The sequence below is a fragment of the Pogona vitticeps genome, chromosome 2, assembly GCF_051106095.1.
Source record: "Pogona vitticeps strain Pit_001003342236 chromosome 2, PviZW2.1, whole genome shotgun sequence".
Classification (NCBI taxonomy): Eukaryota; Metazoa; Chordata; class Lepidosauria; order Squamata; family Agamidae; genus Pogona; species Pogona vitticeps.
In genome coordinates this window covers 179,943,751-179,967,916 of record NC_135784.1, presented here as the reverse complement: position 1 = coordinate 179,967,916, position 24,166 = coordinate 179,943,751, and the positions used below count along the sequence as shown (strand labels likewise).

The 24,166-nt window shown below is 44.8% G+C and overlaps 2 protein-coding genes across 2 annotated transcripts in view; both read right to left on the bottom strand.

Annotated features, from left to right (window-relative positions):
- Positions 1-1,830, bottom strand: part of GPR173 (G protein-coupled receptor 173) — a 35,274-nt gene extending 33,444 nt beyond the window's left edge. Inside the window, exon 1 of the mRNA XM_072991474.2 lies at positions 428-1,830. The gene's annotated coding sequence lies outside the window, so the exon portion shown is untranslated. The remainder of the gene's footprint in view (positions 1-427) is intronic.
- Positions 1,831-7,725: 5,895 nt separating this feature from the next.
- PPP1R3F (protein phosphatase 1 regulatory subunit 3F) overlaps positions 7,726-24,166 on the bottom strand; it is a 37,674-nt gene continuing 21,233 nt past the window's right edge. The window contains exons 2-5 of the mRNA XM_020793073.3: positions 21,443-21,498; positions 18,426-18,464; positions 17,371-17,447; positions 7,726-12,486 (exon numbers count right to left, since the gene is read on the bottom strand). Coding sequence (XP_020648732.3) covers positions 11,380-12,486; positions 17,371-17,447; positions 18,426-18,464; positions 21,443-21,498 — 1,279 coding nt within the window. The 3' untranslated portion in view covers positions 7,726-11,379. The remainder of the gene's footprint in view (positions 12,487-17,370; positions 17,448-18,425; positions 18,465-21,442; positions 21,499-24,166) is intronic.

Below are 24,166 nucleotides of genomic sequence, written 5' to 3'. Positions count from 1 at the left end.
TACAAGGGGGGTGTTTTTTTTTTTTAAAAAAAAACAAGAAACAAGAAACACCTCCTCCCCCACCCAACACAGAGAAAAGAAACAGGTGGTGGCTCCATGGAGACATCTGAAAAGCAAGAGTGAAATGGTGAAACTCCACATGATGAGGGATGGAGACAGAGATGGAAGAAGAGGAGAAAGGGGTCCCTGCTGTGACTGACACTCAACAGGGTGATTAGGAACACCTCCCCTCCCCCACCCCAACCCCCCACCCCTCCTTCTATATGGATACCTGGGACAGAGATGCCAGGGGATGGAAGAGGAGATGGCAGACAGAGAAATGAAAGAAAGGCGGGAGGGGGGGAATGTGGGGGGGATGGCCACAGACAACAGCCCTGCATCACCAGTTTTGAGCATGCGGTTTTGCCTGGCGGCTGGGCCTGCTCACCTCTGCTCCTCTGGTCTGGAAAATCGGTAGTAGAGATGACACCCTGGCCAGGTGGGTGGGGAAGAATGCTAGGAAGAGCCAGTGTCCCCCCCGGATCTGCCTTATCCTGTCCAGGTTTGCTCAGGACTCACACCCTATCAAAGGAGGAAGCTGGCTAGGGATGCCCCCAGAGGTGTTGCCTTGGCGACAGGGCCAGTCTTGTTTCCTTCTCCCACGAAGGGATGGGGACGGGGAAGCTGTCATCTCAAAGGGATCGCCACCCCCCTCCCTCTCTTCCGGCAGGCCCTGATCCTCTCCGCTCCCTCCCTCCACCCCTATTGTCCTCCGTAGTCAGCCTGGATAAGGTGGCATCGGGAAGACCTATCCGAGCCTTTACCGCTTTTCGTCCTAATGATGAATGCTTAGGAGAACGACAAAAAACAGCTCTTGCTGAGGCGGAGGAGGAGGAAGAGGAGGAAGGGGGTTGCTAGCGATGGAGCGTGGAGTCTGCCACCGGGTCAGAGGATGCATCCAGCTGAATGGATCCCCCTTTGCCATGTCTGGACCAAGGTTACTTCATCTCCCCGCCCCCAGGAAATTCAAGCCGTTTCTAGCCTGACTCTTCAGTCAATCAGTCAGCAGCAAAATCCAGCCTGCTAGGTTTTCCTCCCACAAGATGCCACCTTGGATCAGTCCATTTCCACACTGTAATAATCCGAGCAACTGGAACTCCACTTCTCCCTTTAAGAGGGCCAAAATTATTCTCCGGACTGATCCATTCCTACAGCAAAGACCAGGAGGTTGCCAGATCTTCCCCTGGACCATTTCCTCAAGGCAACCCCAGGCACTGGATCACACAACATCCTGGCTGGGTCTGCCCTCAGATCCCAACGGATCCCAAAGATCTCCTGTGGCTCAGTCCATTTCTTCCGCGGGCTTCCTCCAGCGAGAAGCCGCCAAATCCATCTGCTCCTGTTAGCAGTGGGGGAAAAAATCAAGCCATCTTGGTCCCATCCACCGGAAGATTCTTGGGGAGGGAGGGAGGGAGAGAAGCAGGGAGGGGAAAGGAAGGGAAGGGAGGCGTTTAGGCCCCAGAGTCTCCCGCCTCCGCGGGGAAAAGGGAAGGTGAGCCGTGCAGGATCAGATCCATGGAGTTGGTGCCATGAAAGAGAGAGAAGCGGTGGATGAAATGGCTGTTGAAGCAAGCTAGCAGGGGAGGACAATGGCCAGCGACGAGCACGCGCCCCCCTCGTCTCTCTCTCTCTCTCTCTCTCTCTCTCTCTCGTGTGTGTGTGAGTGAGTGTGTGTATGTCTGCGCGCGCGCGCGCACGCACACATACGCTTCCCTGCCTGCTTCTCTCTCTTTTCCTCTCCCTCTCTTTCTCTCCCTTTCTGTAGGTGCGATTTGGAGTTAGAAGAAGCAGGAAGAGGAGGAGGAGGACGACGAGGAGGGGGGGGTGGGGAAGCCTCGGGAATTTCCGGACATTTTCGGCCCCAGAGGCGAGGCGCGGGGGAGGGCGCATCCCTTTTCATAGCAACATCAGGACCAGCTGGTGGGAGGCACCAAGCGCACCAGTGGGGAGGGGAGAGGCTAGAAAGATGGCGATGGGTCAGTGGCGGAGCCGCGCTCGGCGAAGTCGGGCGAGCTGCCGGACCTCTTCCCTCCAGAGGTGCTCTTCTCCAGCCAGGATGCTGGGGCTTTATGCTCAGCGCTTCCTGGCCTCCCTCCCCAAAGGGATGAAGACCGGCGTGATAGTCGAGGAGCTTGGATGGGGCCAAGATGACTTGGTTCTATACAGATAACGCGCGCACACATCTGAGTTAGCCTAATTCCCTACAATACCCTCCTACCGCCTCCCTCCCAGTCCTCTTGCAAATAGTACTTCGTTGCCAAGTCAACCATGAGCAGCAAATGCAGAAGAAAACCATACGCAATTAAAATCTTTAAAAGACCACCTCCTATACCCACATGCACTCTGTTTTGTGTGTTAGCCTCCAGGCAGGCAGTGGGCTTTGTTGGATTTGGGCCAGAAAAGGACAAGCACTGGAAAACACAAGGATTAAGGTTCAGTTTGGAAAACATTCAAGGACTTTCACAAATAGCCAACAAAGCCATGATCAGCAGCTATGTGGCCAAAGAGATGATGATGATGATCTTAGAATTGCAGAGCTGGAAGGGTCCCTATGGATCATCAAGTCCAACAGCCTTTGTCAGGAAGGCAGAGTAGGGAATCAAACTTGCAGCAAGATGCCTAAACTACTGAGCTATTTAGCATGTTTTACTGCCAGAGTGAAAGGAGGCCATGGACCCCACGGCCCACCCTCCACTTCTATATACAGAACCTGGCTGGACTGATGATTGTATCTTACTTCAGTACTGACAACCAGAAGGGCTTCCACCATAAGTGAGGGCAGTGAGCTAGATCAGAGTGGGTGCAAGTCAGGTGAGAGGTTTGCTGCTCCTGAGGGCTGCATCTGCGGTCTGAGGTGGTTAATTCAGGCCCTGCCATCTCCATGAGAGAAGGCTGTGTTTTTGATACAGCACTTCACGCCTCCTACATAAGCTGTTCTATGTTGTTCATGAATGTCCTCCTGATCTCTCTAGAATCTCATTTCATTTGATAGAAAACACTCACTAGTCAGCTAACCATAAAGAATATGTCAAAAGTTCAAATGGAACATAAGAATATAAGATAAAACTGGCATCCGTAAAAAGGGTGTTAGAATGAACTGCTGGGCAATAAAAAAAATACGTCCTCCTGATGCCTTCATGACATTAGTACCAAAAGGACCTCCATGGGAAAGAAATTTCATCCCAAGCAAGATTGTAGAAAGGTAGCTGCAAAGGAGCCTTCAGACTCCAGAGCACATGGCAATTTTGATACACTGCAGAATTTGGATTTTTTGTTTTTTACTAGGTCATTTGAAAGTTGTAGTCTAAAAGGAATTCTTCTGCTGTGGAGGTATGCATAGATACCCTGGCCCCAAACTTTGTGCAGCTTTAAAAATAAGTATCAAAATTTTGAATTCCACTTGAAAATGTTCTTGTTGCAGTGAAGTGGTTTAAGCATCAATGGGAGACAGTTGCACACTTGGGATCGCACCAAAAAGTCTATAAGCTATGCTTAGTACAGCTTTTGCTCCCATGAAGGCTGCAAAGACACACTGACATATAAGGCAGTATAGTGTTGGTCTCCATGATCACTGCAGATGGTGACAGCAGCCACGAAATTAAAAGACACCTGCTTCTTGGGAGGAAAGTGATGACAAACCTAGACATCTTAAAAACCTAGACATCTTAAAAAACAGAGACATCATCTTGCCGACAAAGGTCCACATAGTCAAAGCTAAGGTTTTTCCAGTAGTGATGTATGGAAGTGAGAGCTGAATCATAAAGACAGCTGACCACTGAAGAATTGATGCTATCGAATTCTGGTGCTGGAGGAGACTCTTGAGAGTCCCCTGGACTGCAAAGAGAACAAACCTATCCATTTTGAAGGAAATCAACTGTGAGTGCTCACTGGAAGGGCAGATTCTGAAGCTGAGGCTCCAATACTTTGGCCATCTCATGAGAAAACTCCCTGGAAAAGACCCTGAGGTTGGGAAAGTGTGAAGGCAAGAGGAGAAGGGGACGACAGAGGACGAGATGGTTGGACAGTGTCATCGAAGCTACCAACATGAATTTGACCAAACTCCAGGAGGCAGTGGAAGACAGGAGGGCCTGGCGTGCTCTGGTCCATGGGGTCATGACTTAACAACAAGTGTTTATCTGTGCATGGGCAGCTATCCGAGGAAGGTCATTGCTAGCACAGCTGGTGAAAACCTCTCAATTCCTTGAGCTTCCAATGACAAAACTGAACCAAGGAACACAAGAACCATGAACATATTCCATTAGCAGGTAGAGAAGGGGATGTGTGGCTCTTCAGCTATTAAGACTCTTAACTCCACCAACCCTAGTTAGCACAGCCTATGGTGAGCAATCATGGGACTTTACTCCAACATTTCCCCACCCCTGGGTTAAGGGAAGCACAGCTTCACACAGAAAACATTAGTCTCCATCCCCTTCACTAGATAATTCACCAGTGGTAGCATTAGCACACAGCACCCTTGGGTGGGCTGTTATGATGTGGAGCCCATACGTGAGCAGGGGCCACTGCTTGGGCCTTACACTACTTTGGTCTGCAAGTTGCTGAAGTCCTTTGGCCCTCTACTGCTGCTGCCAACCTCTTTATGTTGGTTAGAAGCAGCAGCAGCCCTCTTCTGGTGAAAGCAAAGTAACAGCTCAGGTGCCATTGGTGCTAGGCGGACACCGAACAAACATTTCCAGCATGCAAAGCTCCAAATGAAGTCCATGTTGGCATCTACTAGAGCTGAAAGCTTTAAAAGGAGGTTAGATAAATGCATATAAGATAAACATGTCTTTAATCTTCTGGCCTATAGCCTGCCTATCCTATGTGTTCTATATATGTACACTCTACTCCTGTGACGCACCACCTCACTTAACTTAGAAGTGGACGCTGGTGAGGGGAGAGACAGGTAGCATAAGGCAGAGAGCTGCTTTTGATCCACGAAATGCTGTATTACTGACGTCCTATTGCACACCATTACTGTGTGCCTTCTAGTTGTTTTGGACCACTATCCCCATTATCCCAAACCAGTGAATGTGCCATCTACTGTAGTACTAATAGGAAGTGTGTCAAACATCTGGAGGGAGTATCACTGAGGTTAAATTATTATAAACGAAGAAAATACACTGATCTACCGAGAATCAGCAAGTCAGAACAGTAGGCGTCTGTACAATAACGTTAAAAAATGAGTACTTTTCCAACCTTCTACAAATGTTCTTGGTCCTTTCTTGAAATCTGGCATAGGCAAGAAATCCCCAACACACAGCGTCTTGCTCACTCAGTAAATTGCTTGAAGATTCCTCCTCAGATTGAAAGTGGATGGAGTTTCTGACTTGAAAGCACAAGCTCTCTATGTATTCCTGGAAAAGTGTTATGTGCCTTCCTAAAAGCCATACCTGTGCTTATTTGTCACTCCAGGGTGGAATCCTGGCACTGTAAATAGGTTCCAGGGAAATGAGTGGTGTTTGAAATGATTATACTTTTGTGACAGTGTAAGAACTACACTGATCTAACAGATCATCAACCCTCGCAGAGGCTTTCAAAAACTCATAGTATGGATGACACCTGAGCAGACTACCCAGGCCAGCCCTGCTGTATTCTCACACCATCCCAAAACACCCAGGGACACAAATGCTGTGGTCAGGATAATTTATTAGTGCTTCCAATGCAGGCACAGCTCAGATGATGTACATACATACACAAACACACATACAAGTCTCTGAAACCACATGTTCCATCCAGCCAATGACAAAGGGCAGCAAAAGATCCCCCAGGTTGTTTATCCTGCACAGATCTGCTTCCACAGCAAATGTTCCTGCCTGAGGAACACCCTTTAAATTTAAAGAAATATGGGGTCCTCATGAAGTCGGAAGGAGAATGCTAGAGTTTTATTATTGGCAAAGTGTGGTTGTGTTATACTGTTTGCTAGTTCTAATGAAGCTTTAATCTTATTTTGCAAACTCAAACATCCCAAATGAGTATGAAAGACGTTTTAAAAGTTAAAAATCTCAGAACCTTCCAGCCAGCATGTTGTGGTAAGATCTTCAAACTGAAACTGTTCATAATGCATCCTGGATGCACATCAGACAAGTTTTAATCATGGTAGACGGAAGTGATTGGACTTGTTGCTGGGACAGCAGGAGGTGCTACCACAGTCCAATCACGAAAGTGGCCATGCACACTATCCCTAAACCATAATATATCACACTACTGATGGCAACACGATCATGGCTATGGACACACAGCTTAAAATGACATTTTCAGCATGAGTCTGCTTTAGAGCAGTGGTTTCAAAATCTGAGTAATCCAAGTGTTTTTGGACTGCAACTCCTAGAAGCCTTCACCACTTGCTGCGCTGGCCAGGGTTTCTGGGAGTTGTAGTCCACGAACACCAAGGCTACCCAAGGTTAGGAAACACTCCTTTAGAGAAATCTGCAATGCACTGCATGCTTTAGCTCAGTAATGGTTATAATAACTGCAGAATAGGAGAATATTAGTATCCCCATATTCTAGATGGAGGGCTGAAGTTAAGGCATTCTGATTTGCCTAAACCCACCTAGTTAAGGTCATAGCTAAAGTGAGATTTTTAGTGTGCAGTATCTGTATCAACTCTTTGCTGCTGTTTTGCTCGAACTCTCAATTGCCAAACCTTTATCTGGATGAAGTTAATCACAAATAAACGGTGAGTCCCTTAAACTCCAGAGATTTCAATGAAATGCAAGTCTGACATGTTCTGGATAGATCTCAGCCACAGTGCTCATATACTAGTTATTCTACATAGTCAAAGCATTCACTGCAACAATCCTTTCAACAATATTGTAACCAGGACAATGTAAGTATGCCCATATTGCAGAAGGGGAAGTGTATCAGGTGAAGGCCATCTTATGAGTTTGCAGCGGTGGCAAGAACCTAGTTCTCATGCTCATCCATGACTCTATATTATCCCTTTACTCAGGCCTGCTGCCCAGATGAAAAGGGTGACACATTGACATGCCTCTTGATTTCTCTTAGATAGTTTCCAACTATGGCAGCTCACATGAGCTGTTGAGTCAAGGGTAACAAAATCTGGTTCCGATTAAGGAACTGTGGGAGGTTTTACACTTTCATATGTGGGGTAAAAAAAATTATTCTTTCTTATACTGTCCAAGGATGGCAAGGCTATACTGTAGTGCTATGGATAATGTTGCGGATCTGCCCAGGGAAGACAACTCAGGTTTGTCTTGACTGGGGTGCGCTTGAGACAGGTTACTCTCTCTCATACCATCTAACCAATGATGCAATGGGACACATAAGCTGCCCTCAGCACCCATGGAACAAAGGATCACCCTCAGTAATTTGAGACTTGGGTTTCTCTGAATCTGTTACTTCTAGGTACACTTCAGAACACACAGGAGGCTAAGAACATTTGTTGCTTGTTCGCACACTCTACAGGCAAGAGTAACCATCAGAATAGGCTCACCTTAGGCATGCATCAAAATGTGCTCCTTTGTTTCTATCCAGACCCAGTGTTCATGGTATAGTTTACTGACCAAAGTTCAGTACAGTCCTGCTGATTTCTTTACGATTATTGCTGTTCAGAGAAGGGGAAATCGCAATATGGTTGATGGAACTCTAGCTAATACACGGGGCCCAACAGAACCAACGCTGGGCCAAAGTTCTTTTCATGAGCATAAGCAGGGATAGTAGTTTTACACATGGGTGTGTTTTTTAAACATTCACCGGGATCTAGTTATTAACTGAGGTCATAATCTGAGTCTAGACTCTAGACTGCTGCATCAGACTGAAGGTAGGGGGTCATATAACTAAACATTCTTTTATAATGCATAAATAAATAGTTTTAGACATGTATATTAGAAGGAAGGATTGTAATCTAGCTTTTTATACAACATATTAATTTCCTATGTGCATGGGACTTTGTACGTGTGTCTATGTTTATGCACTGTGTGAATCAGCAGTCAAATCAGTTTGAATTTAACTGTTGCTTACAATAGTACAGCCCAAATACACTTGTGAACAGAAATAAGCCCAAAAATTTGCCAAAAACTGGGCAAAATATTATCCCCTTCCAATGCAGGTTGTGAAACATGGGCCGCTGGGGCAGAGTAAGAGGGTGCCTACTGTATGAACTGAAGTTGGATTCACTCAAGAAGCCAAGACATTTGGGTGTCTGATGTGGAAATGTAGCTACTTCCTACTCATTAACATGGGAGATAATTCCACAAGGGCCTTGGAATCCTGTGGCCTGAAATGCCAAGGAGCCTGAAATGCAACAACAGCATAGGAAAGCTCTTGTGCAACTCCTATTCATTTCAGTTCAGCTTGAGACATCACAGGTAGGTAATAAGCCATAGCTCAGATGTCTGCCCAATGACAAGACCCCCTCTGTCCTGGACCAAGGTTTCCACAGATGTGCAGGACAATCAGTATACACGGTGTAACCAAGCTGATGTGTCAAAAGATGTCCAACAGTGCCGCCAAGCGGAACAGGTGTTTCCAGGCATATTTTCACAAGAAGCAAGTCTCTATTGGGGAGTCAGATAGGTTGACTAAGGCAGAAGAGGAAACAGTAGTGAAAAGACAAAGCCTGTCACTGTCGGACAAACCAACAAAGGTATGCACACAAGTGCAAAAATGCACACGCACGCACGCGCACACACACACCAACAGCTGTGACTGCTAGTTACATTCTGATCTCAGCTTCTATTCGGCAAATTCAGATCCCCACCCCTCTCCCCAGTTGTATCGGTGAAAATCAAGTCAGGTTTCCAATCTCTGTTCAAGAAGCACAAACAACATTCCACCTTCCCGAAATACCAACATTCCCTAGATACGCACATTCACTGTTGCACAGGGAAAGCAGGGTGAGGTTTGGATCAGCAGAGGGAAATGGCCTCAGAACCCACACAAACACCTCCTTCTTCCTCTGTAAGGCCTCATAAACTATATCACAGCAGCTGTTCACAACATTCAAGAGGAAGTAACAAAAGCATGTTTAGCAGCATGGTGGTGGGGGAGGGAGAGATGGGTTGTCTTTTTGTGGCACGTTTAATGCCACTTCAGCCTATTGCACACAAAGACAAGTTGTTTCCAGTCTACTGTTTTGCTGCAGACGGCACATGTGGGTATCAAATAATTAGTTCTTTTCATCTTTTGCAAAGCCACCAGTCTGGATTTGCATTATTAGTGGTTAATAAATAAAATCTCTCTGTCGCAGGGCAAGTTCTATAGTAGGAAAGGCCAGACCTTCCCACCAACTACAAAAATAAATACAGGGCCATCTGCTTTGGGGAGCTTTCCTGTCCTTGGACTCTGATGGTGGCAAAGAAGCACGGGTGGATCCACAGGCAGAGACCAGTCCTTGGAGCAGACACAGAGTCAGCAGCCTGAAAGCTCTCATTAAGAAGCGGAGATATGGCTCAGGATTGTGGAATGACCAGAATACAGCTGCACCACCTTTGAGACCACATGGGATAAGAATGGCTGGATTTTGTAGAAGCTGATGGAGAGAAAACTGGAAATGTTGGAATGGAAGGTATCCTCCTATTTGCTTGCTACCAGAGATCTGTGTGGTAGCATTTGCAGAGCTGTTATATATTTCAGCGAGAGAACATCCTCCTGGATTGTATTTCAGGAGCAGGCAAAACACATCTACACCTATTTTTTACACTCCCCAAGAGCCTCCTGACCTCAGTTCAATCTCTCTCTCTCTCTCTCTCTCTCTCTCTCTCTCTCTCTCTCTCTCTCACACACACACACACACACACACACACACACACACACACACACACACACACACAAAGAGTACATGTTCCTGTTAGGTGTACATGAAATCACTATTAGAACTGGTAGCTTTCATACTGACCACATCCTCACGTCACACTAAGCCTTGGTGAAATCCGTTGAAACATGACTTCTAGTGATGTAAAAACCTGCATTTCATAATAAATCACAGCTTCTTAACCAACGGCAGACTACAACCAGAACTAATGATTTGTTGATGTCTTGCTTTGACTTGTTTAAAACTATGGTTGTTCTGATATCTCATCCCACAGCTGTGGCTTGTCTCTGAGTTTGTTTTCCCAGCTACCCACCTTGAAATAGAAGCTGAAAAAAGAGTTGGAGGAGAAACAAACAAACAAGCAAACAAAAAGGGACAGACAAGCCATAGCTTGTTTGGTCACCTGCTGTACAATCTGTTGCTTAAACAACAAACCATAGCTAACACAGGCAGTAGCTTACTGTGATGGGTGAAGATATTCATTGGCTGTTTATTTTTCAGGGGAGCCACAAAAAACTTCCTCTGTGAATCAGGATTAAGCTGGGGTCGAGTAACTTTACAGTACTTAAATTGGATATTTTGCTTTAGTTGCTCACCTTTCCTTTGGCTGTTACTTGCTCTAAGCCCTTGAGAGCAACAATCTCTTTTGCCACACAAAGCAAAGTTTCCTGAAATGGAGTCTGTTGCTCAAGGGTTCCTCAATGATCCAGCCTGCCCAGGAATGTAGTTGCCAAACTCTGTGATAGACATAACGTACAGGCTGGGCTCAGACTATTTTCCAAAGTATCTTCTGTCTTAAAGAAGTCCTCTTTTCTAAAAATCTCCACATGGGTAATTCTCAGTTGAATTTTTAAAATGTCAGTATTTGATTTATTAAACTTCTAAAATAGCATATAATCCCTTTTAAAAACCTTGTTTTGCCTTGGTTTTTTCATTAAAACAAATAACAGGTCAAAATCTTTTATAGTGTACATCTTAAATGCATATGTGTGACTGTGTGCTCTTTCCCTTTAAATATTTATCCATCCATCCATCCATCCATCCATCCATCCATCCATCCATCCATCCATCCATCCATCCATCCATCCATCCATCCATCCATCCATCCATCCATCCATCCATCCCACCCAAACTAATAGCCAGGCTACTACTCTGGGTGGCAATATATTAAATAATGTGATAATTTTAGGAAATTTTCATCTCAGTCCTAAATCAAAAGAACATTCAAGTGGCATAACGTCCAGATAAACACACTTAGAATTTCATCTAGTGAATGGCAATAAATAATGCACTTTTCCCAAGCATCCACCTTTTATACCAGGGGATTTCTCTCTCTCTTTCTCTCTCTCTCTCACAAACACAAAGTACACTAACTTTGGAAAATTTTGAGCAGCCATAACTTAGACATGCCATCACCTTTCAAGAGGGTTTCACTTTCCTCTTATATTCTGATCTCTCTCTCTCTCTCTCTCTTCTTCATTCATAAAAACCATGGTTTTCTGTAGAAGAAACAGGATGGCGCTAAGCTACAGGAAAGTCCCTTCAACACCTCTGAGAGGGATGCCAAACTATGAGAACCAATCCAGGAGGAGGTAAAGCGTAACAGCCACCAGGGGCATGCAGCTGCTGAACATCACGGGCAGGAAGACAAAGAGGCCAAGGAACTGCAGGGAGCGTGTCAAGATCTTTTCAAGTTCATGATGAGAACTGGGATTGGTTTTAGGAGGCTTGTGAACCTGTAGCCCCTCACCCAGCCAGAGGCTGCCTTGCCCTATCAAGAAGCCCTGGCCTTTGCTTTGTGCATGAGCACCAAAAAGAGGGCTGGATGGTATATCCACGGGACGCTTTGGTAGGGGCATGAATGTCCGGGCTGGGACCACTAAAGGCATCACCATGGCCTCCTGGGTGGCTGGTCGTAAGGTGTTGGGTGACACCACTTTTAAGCTGACTAAGGAATCGGAGCCCTTGGCTGGGTCCTGCTGAACGCTTCCCTCTTCCAAGTGATTGAGAAAGCAGCCTTCTAGTAAGACTGGTGGGCTCTCACGGCCCGGTCCCATCAATTCAGGTGGTGCCAGGTTTGCATACCCGGGTGTGAATCCCTCCTCCTCACTGTCTTTGGAGTCATCACCCCTTTGCTTGGCATAGTGCAGGGTGATCTCCTCTGCCAGGGAGCTGTTGAGTGCTCTCTCGGGGCCTGTCCAGTTGACTATTAAGTCACGGTCAGTCAAGACACTCTGCCGCAAGGCAAGAAGAGATGGCGCGGGGCTGCTGGAGTTGCCCAAGCCCTCCTCAGCCCACTCTCCTCTTCCTCCAAGCTCCTCTGCTCGGAGCCGGCTCAAGTGGGAAAGGTAGAGCTGCTCCAGCTCCCGGTCTATGGCATCTTCCTCCATACGGTACGGCAGCTCTTGGTATCTTCTCAGCTGGTCCTCCATGCAGTCCTCCAGGAAAGAGCCCTCTGTGGTGAGATCCCCCTTGCTGAACTCAGGCACTTCCCACGGCCCCGAAGGATGGGTTTCGGTTCCCAGCACCAAGCCCCATGGCACTTTCAGCTCCTCATGGGATGAGGGATGGGCCTTGATGGTGAGAATCTGGGAGGACTCCATGAAATCCAGAGGGTGGTCTTTGGAAGGCTCCTTCTTTACAGGGGAATCGGCGGTGATTGTGAGTTCTGGAATCTAGGAAAGGTGAGGGGGGGAAAAAAAGAAGAAAGGATATATAGAAAGAAAATGGCAGAAGGTGATGATATGTTCAAAGTGATAAGGCTCGCAGCTCTCCGTGGGGACATAAGAATAGCAAAGCTAAAGGTTTCTCCTTGCCAGCATCAAGATTCATCGTCAAGACTGCAAGTAACCAGTCTTCTTCTTTTTTACATCACCGCCATTCTCATCATTGTCTAGTAATACACACACAGCTGCACACCTACTAAGGGGGAAATTGTCACTTAGTTTAAGGCAAAAAACAGATTAAAATATTATCTAATACATCATTAGCCAGATGCATCAGTTTTAAATTAAATTGATATTAGGGGGATTTTGAGCTACTGGAATCATATGGGCCCACAGAGATTGGTCACTCAAGGTTATGGATCATCGAGTCCAGTCCCTGTTAAGGAGGCAGACTGGAGAATCGAACTCCCAGCCTCTGGCTCTGCAGCCAGAGACCTACACCACTGAGCTATCCAGAAGTTCTCCTTTTGTTCATGTTGAAGGAATGACATTTTTGAAACAAAACACACACATTATGGCACACATAATCCCAAATTCAGGCCTTCCTTCCAAAAAACCCTTTTATCAGCTCTAAGAGGGCTGAACAGGCTAATTCCCTCTTCTTCCCTCACCCCATTTGGAAGAACACCAGAAACATCTCAACATCCTGGATCTTACTGGTCCTTGTGAGGACATTTTCAGGTATTTTTAAACATTTCTCTTTTTTCTGACAATCTGCAAACGTACATATTTCTGCATAGCTAGGGAGTCTTCCAGGTATGTAGAACGGGAGCTCTGAAAGTTTCTTTTTAAAATTAATGTGTTACATAATTTATTACATAACCTCCTCCCACCAATTAATTCCTTATTTTACAACCTTTTTAAAGCTATATTTTGTTGTATTGTATTATTAATTTTTCATCGTTGGCCAGTGGATTCTAGTTCTGAAAACAGAGTGGCATAAACTTTCCACTCAAAATGCTTCTAAAAATGTTTTAAAATGTCCCAAAAATTTAATTTTGAAATAACTAGAAAGCTTTAGTCATCACACCGGAACACAGACCAACCTCACTCTCATCCCACAATACTGTCCCCATTACCTGGAGCACATAAGAAATACAACTTCATTATACTTTCTTCCCTAACAGTAATGAGTTATAGTTAAGAATATTATTTGTAATTCATGACTTCCAAGCCTTTAAAAAGAGTACTGGGTTTTTTGAATTGTATCTATCTATCTATCTATCTATCTATCTATCTATCTATCTATCTATCTATCTATCTATCTATCTATCTATCTATCTATCTATCTATCTATCTATCTATCTATCTATCTATCTATCTATCTATAAGGAAATAAGAAAGGGGGGAAAGCAAAAGGGGAAAGCAAAAGAGAAAAGGAAAAGGGAGAGGACATTTATAATTAATGATTGTTGTATTCAATTTCTCTGGAGCTTCCAAAACAACAGGGAATGTTGAGATACTCAGAACTAGTTACCTTATTTTTCGCTCCATAAGACGCACCAAATTTTTAGGAGAAGAAAAAAGGGAAAAAATACTCTGTTTTCTTCTCCGAAAAATTTGGTGAGCCTTATGGAGAGGTCTGTCTTATGCAACGCACCCTAGGACCCTTTGGAGGCTCACCCAGCCTGCCTGGGGCCCAGAGGGGGCAAAATCGCCACCTTCAGGGATTCCTCTGAAGCTTCCCAAGCCTCAAAAGAGTCCCAGAAGGTGGCGACTTCACCCCCACTGGCCCCGTGGGGGGGGAGCCTCCAAAGGGTCCTAGGGTGTGTTCCAGGACCCTCTGGAGGCTCACCCTGCCCCCCAGGGGCCAGAGGGGGTGAAATCGCCACCTTTAGGGACTCTTCTGAAGCTTCCCAAGCCTCAAAAGAGTCCCAGCAGGTGGCGATTTCGCCCCCTCTGGCCCTGCGGGGGGTGGGTGGGTGAGCCTCCCAAGGGTCCTGGAAGGCAGACTTGGACCCTTGGGAGGCTCCCTCCACGGGGCCAGTGGAGGCGAATTTGCCAGCTTCGCTCCGTAAGATGCACAGACTCCCCCCCCATTTTTTGGGGGGGGAAGTGCATCTTATAGAGCGAAAAATACGGTATATGGTCACCAAAAGATGTCAGAATTATAAATACTGCTATACTGCTCTAGAAGGTATATCGTATGCCACTTTCAGTGTTGAAAATGATTGAAAATTATTGTCCCATAATCAGTCCGTTTTTTTTAATATGAGGTTTTGATTTTCAGACCAGTATTTTCCCACACAGTTAATTTAGCATGGGCGTATGAGTCAAATTATAATGGATGAGATCTCATATTCCAGGCTAAACTGGCTCTGAAATTGTTGGGAGAGGGGACACCCCTACATGAAGAGAACCTAAAGCTGTCTAGCCAAAAAGTTGTCCCAAAGAGGTTGATTCCGTAATTGCCCAAGAAGAATTAGCGGAATCAGTCTTATCTGCCAATTATTTGTACAGTGGTGCCTCGCATAACGGCCTGGGTAAGCGGCGCGGGGAGGCTTTAAGCATCGGGGACAGGGTGGGGGGTGGATCGGGAAGCTTGAAGCCTACCCGCGCCGCTTACCCAGGCCGTTCTCAGACTTCCAGGTGTCCGAGGACGGCCGGGGTAGGCAACGCAAGGAGGCTTTAAGCGGCAGGGACAGAGTGGGGGGTGGATCGGGAAGCTTGAAGCCTACCCGCGCCGCTTACCCAGGACGTTCTTGGACTTCCAGGCGTCCGAGAACGGCCGGGGTAGGCGGCGCGGGGAGGCTGCCGGCGGCGGGGACAGGGTGGGGGGGTGTCCGTAAGGCTTCCAGGCAAAGGCCTTCGACACCCCCGTACCCTTCCCCCGCCGCCGCTGAGAGCCTTCCGAGCTCTCAAAGGGCTTTCTCCAATATTGGAGGGGGCCCTTTGAGAGCTCGGAAGGGAATTGTCGGCAGGGGACGGTGGCTTCGGGGTCCTTCCGAGGCCGCAGCCCACTGCCGACATTTTCCCCCAGCTGAGCGGCGGGGCTTCAAAGCTCCCGCCGCTCAGCTGGGGGAAAATGGTGCCTATGGGGAAAAATCGCAAAGCGATTTTTCCCCATAGGCAAGATCGTTGTGCGATCGCAAAAGCGATGGCAAAAAAGCCATCGCTATGTGATTTTTTCGTTAAACGGGGCGCTCGTTAAGTGAGGCACCACTGTACATACCTAATGGTATGCCCTCTGATACAGATGGAAATCTGGAAAACCAACTCTCCTTCTGAGAATGACAACTGCACTTCTGCAGTGCAAAATGGGTAGAGGAAGCATCCCCACATTAATTTCCTAATGCCGTGTTTAACTTAGGGAGATCCAAAAAGCAATGGGACAAAACACCACATAACTCACTTCCAAGATACATATAGGATTATCTTTTGTATGATCCTGCTTTCCTTCTACACTGACAACCACTCAGCACTACTAGAGTTCAGTATTTGGGGGGGGGGGACAGATATGAGACCTCATCCAGCAGACTTCTGTCCCTTCAATAGGACTTTCCAAGACTCTTCCCCTTCCTGAATCTTGCTCCCAAATCTGTTCCACAGGGAGAATCAGTTCCACCACTGATGTTCATTCCACCAAAAGGCACTTTGGAAATGTCTATGTGATGGGTGACTCTGGAATTTGTTGTATTAAAAAACAAACTTCCGAGCACTGGTCTTTAAACCATACAAGGCAACTGCATCACCTGCTTTCATATTTTGCTCCAGGATTCTTCTAATGAGCTACTGGGGAGGATATTATAATTCTGATGAGACACATACCTAATGCAAATTGGTTTGACATCTTCACAAAGATAAAAAAAGCAACAAAAACTATGCAAAAGCTTATTGCAAAAGTGGTCCACTAAAAAACCCCAGTGAGGTAGCAAAGCAAAGCATGCTGCTTATATACCACCCGATAGCACTTAAAGCACTCTCTGGGTGATTTACAGTTTAATTATGCCGGCTACACATTCAGCAAGCCAGGTACTCAATTTACCAACCTCAGAAGGATGGAAAGCTGAGTCAACTTTGAGCCGGCTATCTGAGTCTGTTGGGCTGAACTCAGGTTGTGAGCAAAGTCTTGACTGAAGTACTACAATTTAGTCACAGTGCCACGGAGCTTCTACAAAAAGATTTTCTCAGGATTCTGACTGTAAGATGAGGATACACTCGTGCCCCGCTTAACGATTACCCCGTATAACGACGAATCCGCTTCATGACAATGTTTTTTACGATCGCAATTGCGATCACAAAACAATGTTTTAATGGTTTTTTTCCACTTGGCAGTGATCGCTTCCCTGCTTCAGGAACTGATTCTTCACATTACAACGATCAAAACAACTGATCGTTGGGTTTTCAAAATGGCCGCCGGCTGCTCAAAATGGCTCCCTGCTGTTTTTAGGAGGCATTTTTCACAAGACAGGCACCCAAAAATGACCGCCGTATGGAGGATCTTCGCTGGACGATTAGGTATTTTGCCCATTGGAACACATTAAGTGGTTTTGAATGTGTTTCAGTGGGTTTTTTTAATTTCGTTTGACGATGTTTTCGTTCTACAGCGATTTCGCTGGAACAAATTAACGTCATCAAGCGAGGCACCACTGTAACTGTTCTAAACTCTTTGCCCCTCTTTCTAAACTCATAAGATGATTGCGGTGATAGATATAATATGGAGCAGTTTGCTATTTGAGCTGATACACCGGAATAGGGAAAACTTTAAATATGCACAAACAAATGCATTCTGCAACAAAGATGGGCTACTCTCCCAAGGAAGCAAAAGCTAAACCTAAAGCCTGAATATATGGTCTAAAGGCTGAATCCTCAGAGTGATTTGTTTCTCCTTACCTGTGTCATAAAAGGTGAGGGTTGCAATGTAGGAAAGTTTGATAATTCACTGGCCGCATCTTGTTCAGTATTGCCCTCTGTGGAGAAAAAGAAGCCAAAAAAGAAGTGGGGAAGGGATCAGAATTGGCCTTCTTCAGCCAAAGCAACATTCTGCAAATGCTCACAGCGGACAGACTTTTAACTAGTACATATAATCACAGAATTAGTAATGTCTCTAGAGTAGAGATGGGCACTTACTGGTTTGGTGCAGTTTGGCAGACTGGGCCCGCAGGTGTTGCAGCTGTATCCTGGATTTTGTGCCCCACCTCCCACCCCCCCACAGGTGCCCACTCAGAGGAGGAGGCAGGGCAGGGAATCGTTCAGCACTGCTTCTGACAGGACGGATGCAGGAGGAGATAGGCTGCGGAATCCGGAGCACCCACACAACACTTGGGGGCCCAATCTGCTGAACTGGACCGAAATGAAGTAATTGCCCATCTCTACTCTAGAGCTATCCAAGGAGTCAGAATAAGGCAAAGCAGACTTCCAATGGCGGACGTATGGATCAAGTCTTTCACGTAACTCCTTATCCCTCCAGCATCCCTATGGTAATTAAAGCAATGGAACATAAGCTGATATATATGTGATTTGATACAATTTAATTAGGCTGCATGATTTAGCATTTCTTCCCACAGAATTTGGCTTGTGCCCAGCAACTTTCCGTTTAATCAGGTTTGCAATGATTTCAATGTCCAGAATCCTACTGGTTTTGGCATAAAGTTTCTGTAACTTCCTGCCGCAAACTGTGACTACTTGATGGGGTGTAAGAATGCATCTTGGTTGCACAACGAGATACGTGACCAGGCATGTGAACAAGACAAACTCCAGCACGGGGTCAATTGCCAGCAATTAGCCGTGGCATGCAAGTCTTATGCGAACATCAATAAGATTCTGGCCATTGAATGAGTGGAGTAAGATGACCCATACAAAAAAAAAAGCTACGAAACCACCAAACAATAGCATAGTAGTAAAATGCATAAAGTACTCTGTAAAGCATAATTCATTTTTAACTCTACCTGTCTTGATTTTGTGGTGAGCCATCTTGGGTCCCATTTCTGGAAGAAAGGAGAGATACACTGTGAATCAATCAATCAATCAATCAATCAATCAATCAATCAATCAATCAATCAATCAATCAATCAATCAATCAATCAATCAATCAAATAAATAAATAAATAAATAAATAAATAAATCATTATCAAGCAGGGAGTTCTGTCTGGTGCTTTATGACTAGGAGAAAATATCCTTTCCTGATAAACCAGAAAGGATTGAGGAGTACTGAAACAGACTACAAAAAAGGGATAGTATTCTGATTTTAAAAGCATTGGCAAAAGTCTATTGTTTAGCGGAACAATCATACTACAGCAGGCCCTGTAAATAAATGGGGATTTAAAGATCCAACTCCTCTGTAGGTTACATGAGTCAAATTGCCCCACTCTAACTGTAAATTACTATAAAGTACCCCCCATATCCAAAGGATCAATATCTGCAACTTCATTTATCCACGGTCTAAAAGTATGAAAAAAAAAAAAAAGAAATATGTATTTTCCATAGTGAATTTACCAGAACTGGCCACTAGAGGGAGCCAGAGACCATGCTATGTAGTCTTGTTGTTGAAAAATACATAGCATGGTCTCTGGCTCCCTCTAATGATCAGTTCTGGTAATACATAGTGAAAATATGTTTCTGGATTATTATTTTTTCTTTTACCATACTATGTATAGCATTTGCTATACTCTGTGGTTTTTGGCATTCATGAGGGGATCTTGGAACCAATTTACCACAGATACAGCAGTCCTTTTATACTAAAGATGCCATGTGTTGTGGGCACATTTGTGCAAACACACGTTACGTGCCACAAAGTCATTTCTGACTTGTGGGCCTATGAATTAATGACTTCCAGAAGGTTCTATTATTAATACTCCAGTTCAGGTTTTCATGGGCTCTGGCTTCCATTAACTGAATCAATTCATTACATTTTAGGGTGTCCTATTTTCTTACTACCATCAACTTTTTCTAATACAGTGGTGCCTCGCTTAGCGATCGCTCCGTTGAGCGATGAATTCGCATAGCGAGGGGGTCCGGGCGTTTTTTCGCTGTGCGACGATCGCTAAGCGATTCGCTTAGCGATTTTCGCACAACGAAGCGGGGGAAAACAGGTGATCGGCGGTTCCAAAATGGCCGCCGCAACTTTTCCCGCTGCGCCCTCGCTTTGCGAGGGCCCGAAAATGGCCGCCCCTATGGAGAAGCTTCGCTCAACGGTAAGTTTAGGGCCCATTGGAACGCATTAAACCAAGTTTAATGCGTTTTAATGGGTTTTTTTGTTCCGTTGAGCGATGTTTCTCATAGCGATGGTTAATCCGGAACGGATTCACCTCGCTATGCGAGGCTCCACTGTATTTATTGATTTTCCTAACATCTTTTCCATGGAGTCCTTTTGTCTTGATTTTATTTACATTATTTGAAATCCACTCATTTGGGGAGAGGTGTTGGAAGTCCATGGTAGCTATACAACTCACTTCTAACACCAGATCTCAAATGAATAATTTCCACCACTGTCAGTTTTCTTCATTATTCAATTCTGCACATGTAGATATTTAGCTGGAAATATCACAGAATTGTTGTGGCCTTGGTCCTTCCTATTTAAGATTTTTTTTTCTAGTTCCTTCATGGCTGCCATTCTATACAATACAAATGGCAGCACTTGGGAGTAACTAGTTATAAGTAACATGGTTACTTTTGAGGTTATAAGTAATGTAACAAGTTGTTATAAAATTACAATAAAAGCAGTTTAATAAATAGTAGTAGTAGTAGCAGTAGTAGTTATCTGCTGTGAAGCTGGAAGTGGCATATAGTGAACCTAACAGGAATTTCAAGGTAAATGAGATATTTAAGAAGTGTTTAACAGTTCCATATGCTCAGTGAGTTTCCATTCAAACCCAGGCCTCCCCAGTCCTATCTGTCACTTTTTCCACTACACCATACTTGGTATCTCCAGTAAGTAGTTACATAACTACTTTTTAGGTATAATGAGCTACATTTTGTAGCTGGTGTAAACACTTTCTTTTTAAGTTTATTTTAACTGGCAACTGGTAAAATAGCATTTTATAAGCATTTTGATACAACAGTTAGATTTTAAGTGACTCTTCTATCAATCCTAAATGGCAGGGAAATATTTTTGGGTTTTGTCTTTTTTCATAAACATCTGCAAACTGCAATATCAGAATTGGCCACTAGAGAGAGCTAGAGTATTTCTCTTATTTTTCTGTTCTTATCAGTAATGAGAACATAATGAACTGGTAACATATTATGCAAGTTGTACTATTGTATCAATGAGGGCAGGGTCACAAAAGGTTGCGGGTAATGATGGTAAAAAGCATAACCTCCATCACACCACGTCTGGGAATGTACCTGTGGCATCTGACCAGCCAGTAATTACAGGGAAAACACTGAGATGGATAGATCTACTTGTCAGACCTTGTCTTCTCTTGTTCTTAAGGCCAAGTTACACACAAGCAAGCAGTCGTGACAAATGTTTGCTCCTTAGTGTCTTCAGGAAAGAGCCAAAAGCTTAGAGTAAGATCACATTCTAGCAATACAGAAGATCTCAGACTCCATATCTAGCATTTCCAGTTGTTGTTTTTTAATAACACCCTCATGCAACAAAACTGGGAAATTCCTGCTCTCAAATACAATAGACATAAGAACAGTCCTTCTGCTTTAGACCAAATTCAGAGAACATGGAAGGAACCTCCTGAAGAATGTGAGGACTGTGAGCACACTCAGGCATTCCCCTGGGCGAGGGGAGCAGATCCTTCCATTTCAGAGGCACCACTGGACAGTATCTCCAACATGAATGAAGAAGAAAACCAAAGTCCTATCTCGTCCAGCTTCCCGCTTCCCAGGGGGCAGCCAGATACTCAGGCTAGCATCTCAGCAACAACCAAGTTCTTTACCCCAACTGTGCTGACCTCAGTAACATTTTCTGCCCAGCTTTAGAATGCCAGATTAGAAAGCCCAAGGAAGCACCAACCTTCAGTACAGGCAGGCTGAGCTAGGTCTTCTACTTGCAGCTCATTCTCCCCTGACCTGAAATAAAAAAAAAGTAAGACAAGCAGGTAAGTTTTGGCAATCTGAGGTAACACCGGTTAACAAGGTGATCACAAAGACAAAGGACCCAAGAAGATTCAAAGGCCAGCTTATAATTGGACCATAAATGCTGGCAGAACCGGAAATTCTGGACACCTTTAAAGTTGTCTTGTAGATGTATGTTTGTGTGGATGCACCCTTTCATTGACACCTTTGAAGAAAACCTGTGCCGGATTCCATTTGCTGATTCCTATCCGTAGCAAAGGGCACACAGGAAACACACACTAAGGTGATGATGACTCATGCACCATGTCTAGACAGCCCAAGCCGAAGTCACACACACATACGTACCTAATTTCACTATCTAACTACAGTTTTTGAAAAGTGGCTAATATGTTTCTTTGAGATGTATCAAGCTCCAGGAACATGCTATGGCACCATACCAAAAGCATGCAGGGGAAACACCTGGATAAGGCCTCGTTTAGTAGCAAGCAGAAAGGGGGAGCTGTTCCCAGTACAGTAACTGGACTACATGGCTTCAACTATCCAGAGCAGCAGCTTATCCATAATGCTGTTAAGAACTGCAGACAGACCATGCCGAGTCTTCTAGTCCATCTTGCTAGTGGATGAACCAGGAACAATTCATCTCTGGCCTTCCACTTCCAGAGCAAATAAATATTGCTAATATTGTGTGTGTGTGTGTGTGTGTGTGTGTGTGTGTGTGTGTGTGTGTGTGTGTGTGTGTGTGTGTGTGTGTGTGTGTGTGTGTGTGTGTGTGTGTGTGTGTGTGTGTGTGTGTGTGTGTGTGTGTGTGTGTGTGTGTGTGTGTGTGTGTGAGTGAGAGAGAGAGAGAGAGAGAGAGAGAGAGAGAGAGAGATAGATAGATAGATAGATAGTAGTAAAGGTTTGTTGCAGGTAATTGTACACAGACAAAGACTTCTACTCCACCTTGCTAGTGGAATCTGCCTCCTGAACCAGGAACCATTCATATACGAAGCCATGCAGTCCAGTTAGTGGTCTACATGGCTTCAACTATGTGTGTGTGTATGTGTGTGTGTATGCATGTATGTATATATATATATACACACACACACACACTTATATATGGAATACACACACACACACGTAATACGTACATACATACATACATATACATCTATATGTGTGTGTGTATATATGTGTATGTGTATGTATAGACACACACACACACACACACACACACACACACAAATAGGTGGAGTAGAAGTCTTTGTGTGGTCTGTGTACAATTACCTGCAACAAACCTTTCCTATTCCCTTTCACCAGGCCTAGGTGAATGTACCAAGTGGGCACAGTACTTCAATGCAAAACATACTTCACCTTAGGATGGGGAGTGGGTGGAATTAAAAACATAGCCTTGGATTGACTGGCCTGCTATTTTTAATTTAGGTAAGTCTGGCTGAGATACGGAACAGGCAGACCTGAAGTTACTATTTGACTGGACATTCCCATAATACCTGCAATATCTGCATGCAGGTGATTATAGAGGCACCACAAAATATCCACCCATCATCATGGTTTGTTTATTTGCCCTATTTTTATACAGCTACCCTTGCATTTCCAAGCACTCTCTTTATTTTCCTGCCACTCTCAAATGGGGTCCAAAAAGGGGAAGCCATCAACTGAGCAAATGGAGTCAGTTTCCTCAAGCCCTTGAGGCCTTTAGCTTCTGCTGCCACTTCTAGGTGCTGAGCCAAAGCGAAGGCAAGAAACAAAAATACACCAAACTCCCAACACTATTTCCAGCAGAAATTGCATCCACTTGTTGGTTACTTTTTTAAACAACTGCTGACCTGAAGGAATGCCCTAGAGTAGGAGTTGCTGTTAGTGTGCAGTAGAAAATGGGGAGATGCAACACTGATGTAGGTGGTATTTATTTATTATTTATTTATTTATTTTATTTATATCCCACCTATCTAGCCAACTCAGGACCACTCTAGGCGGCTAACATCAGGTAATAAAAGCATACATACATACAACAGCGTAAACATTAATAAAAACTTTACAAAAATAGAAACCAAGTGCAGCGGAAAAGAAAAGAAACGTCAGGAATTGTCTGGAGGAAAGGCCTGCCGAAACATCCATGTCTTCAATTGCTTCTTAAAGATACCCAGTGAGGGAGCCCTGCGAATCCCAGGAGGGAGATTGTTCCAAAGGCGAGGAGCCACCGCCGAGAAGGCCCGATTTCTTGTCTTCTCCTTCCGGGCCTCCCTCAGCGTTAGGCTCCTCAGAGCAGAGATGAAGCAGGCCTGGTCTTGAGAAAAGGTGGTATTCAGACATGACTCTCTGACAGAAAATGTTTACACTTCTGAATAAAAGGTCACTTTATAGCAACAGCCATAAAACTATAAATTCCTGACAGCTCACATGTCTTCCAAACAAGTGTTTGAACTATCCTCTAGAAAACCAGAGGTACTGAGGCCTGCGGCCATTCATATAAAGTGGGAATCAGGACACCCACCACACAGAAAAGGCTCAGCTCGTTACAGATCAAAATCCATCTTCCGATTACTATATTCAGACCAATTGCCCCTTAGGCCTCATTACACAATGAGGATTATATCAGTTTTTAAAAAGTACTTCAGTCGACATACAAGGTACAGTGCAGACTAACACCTGTGGCATCTTT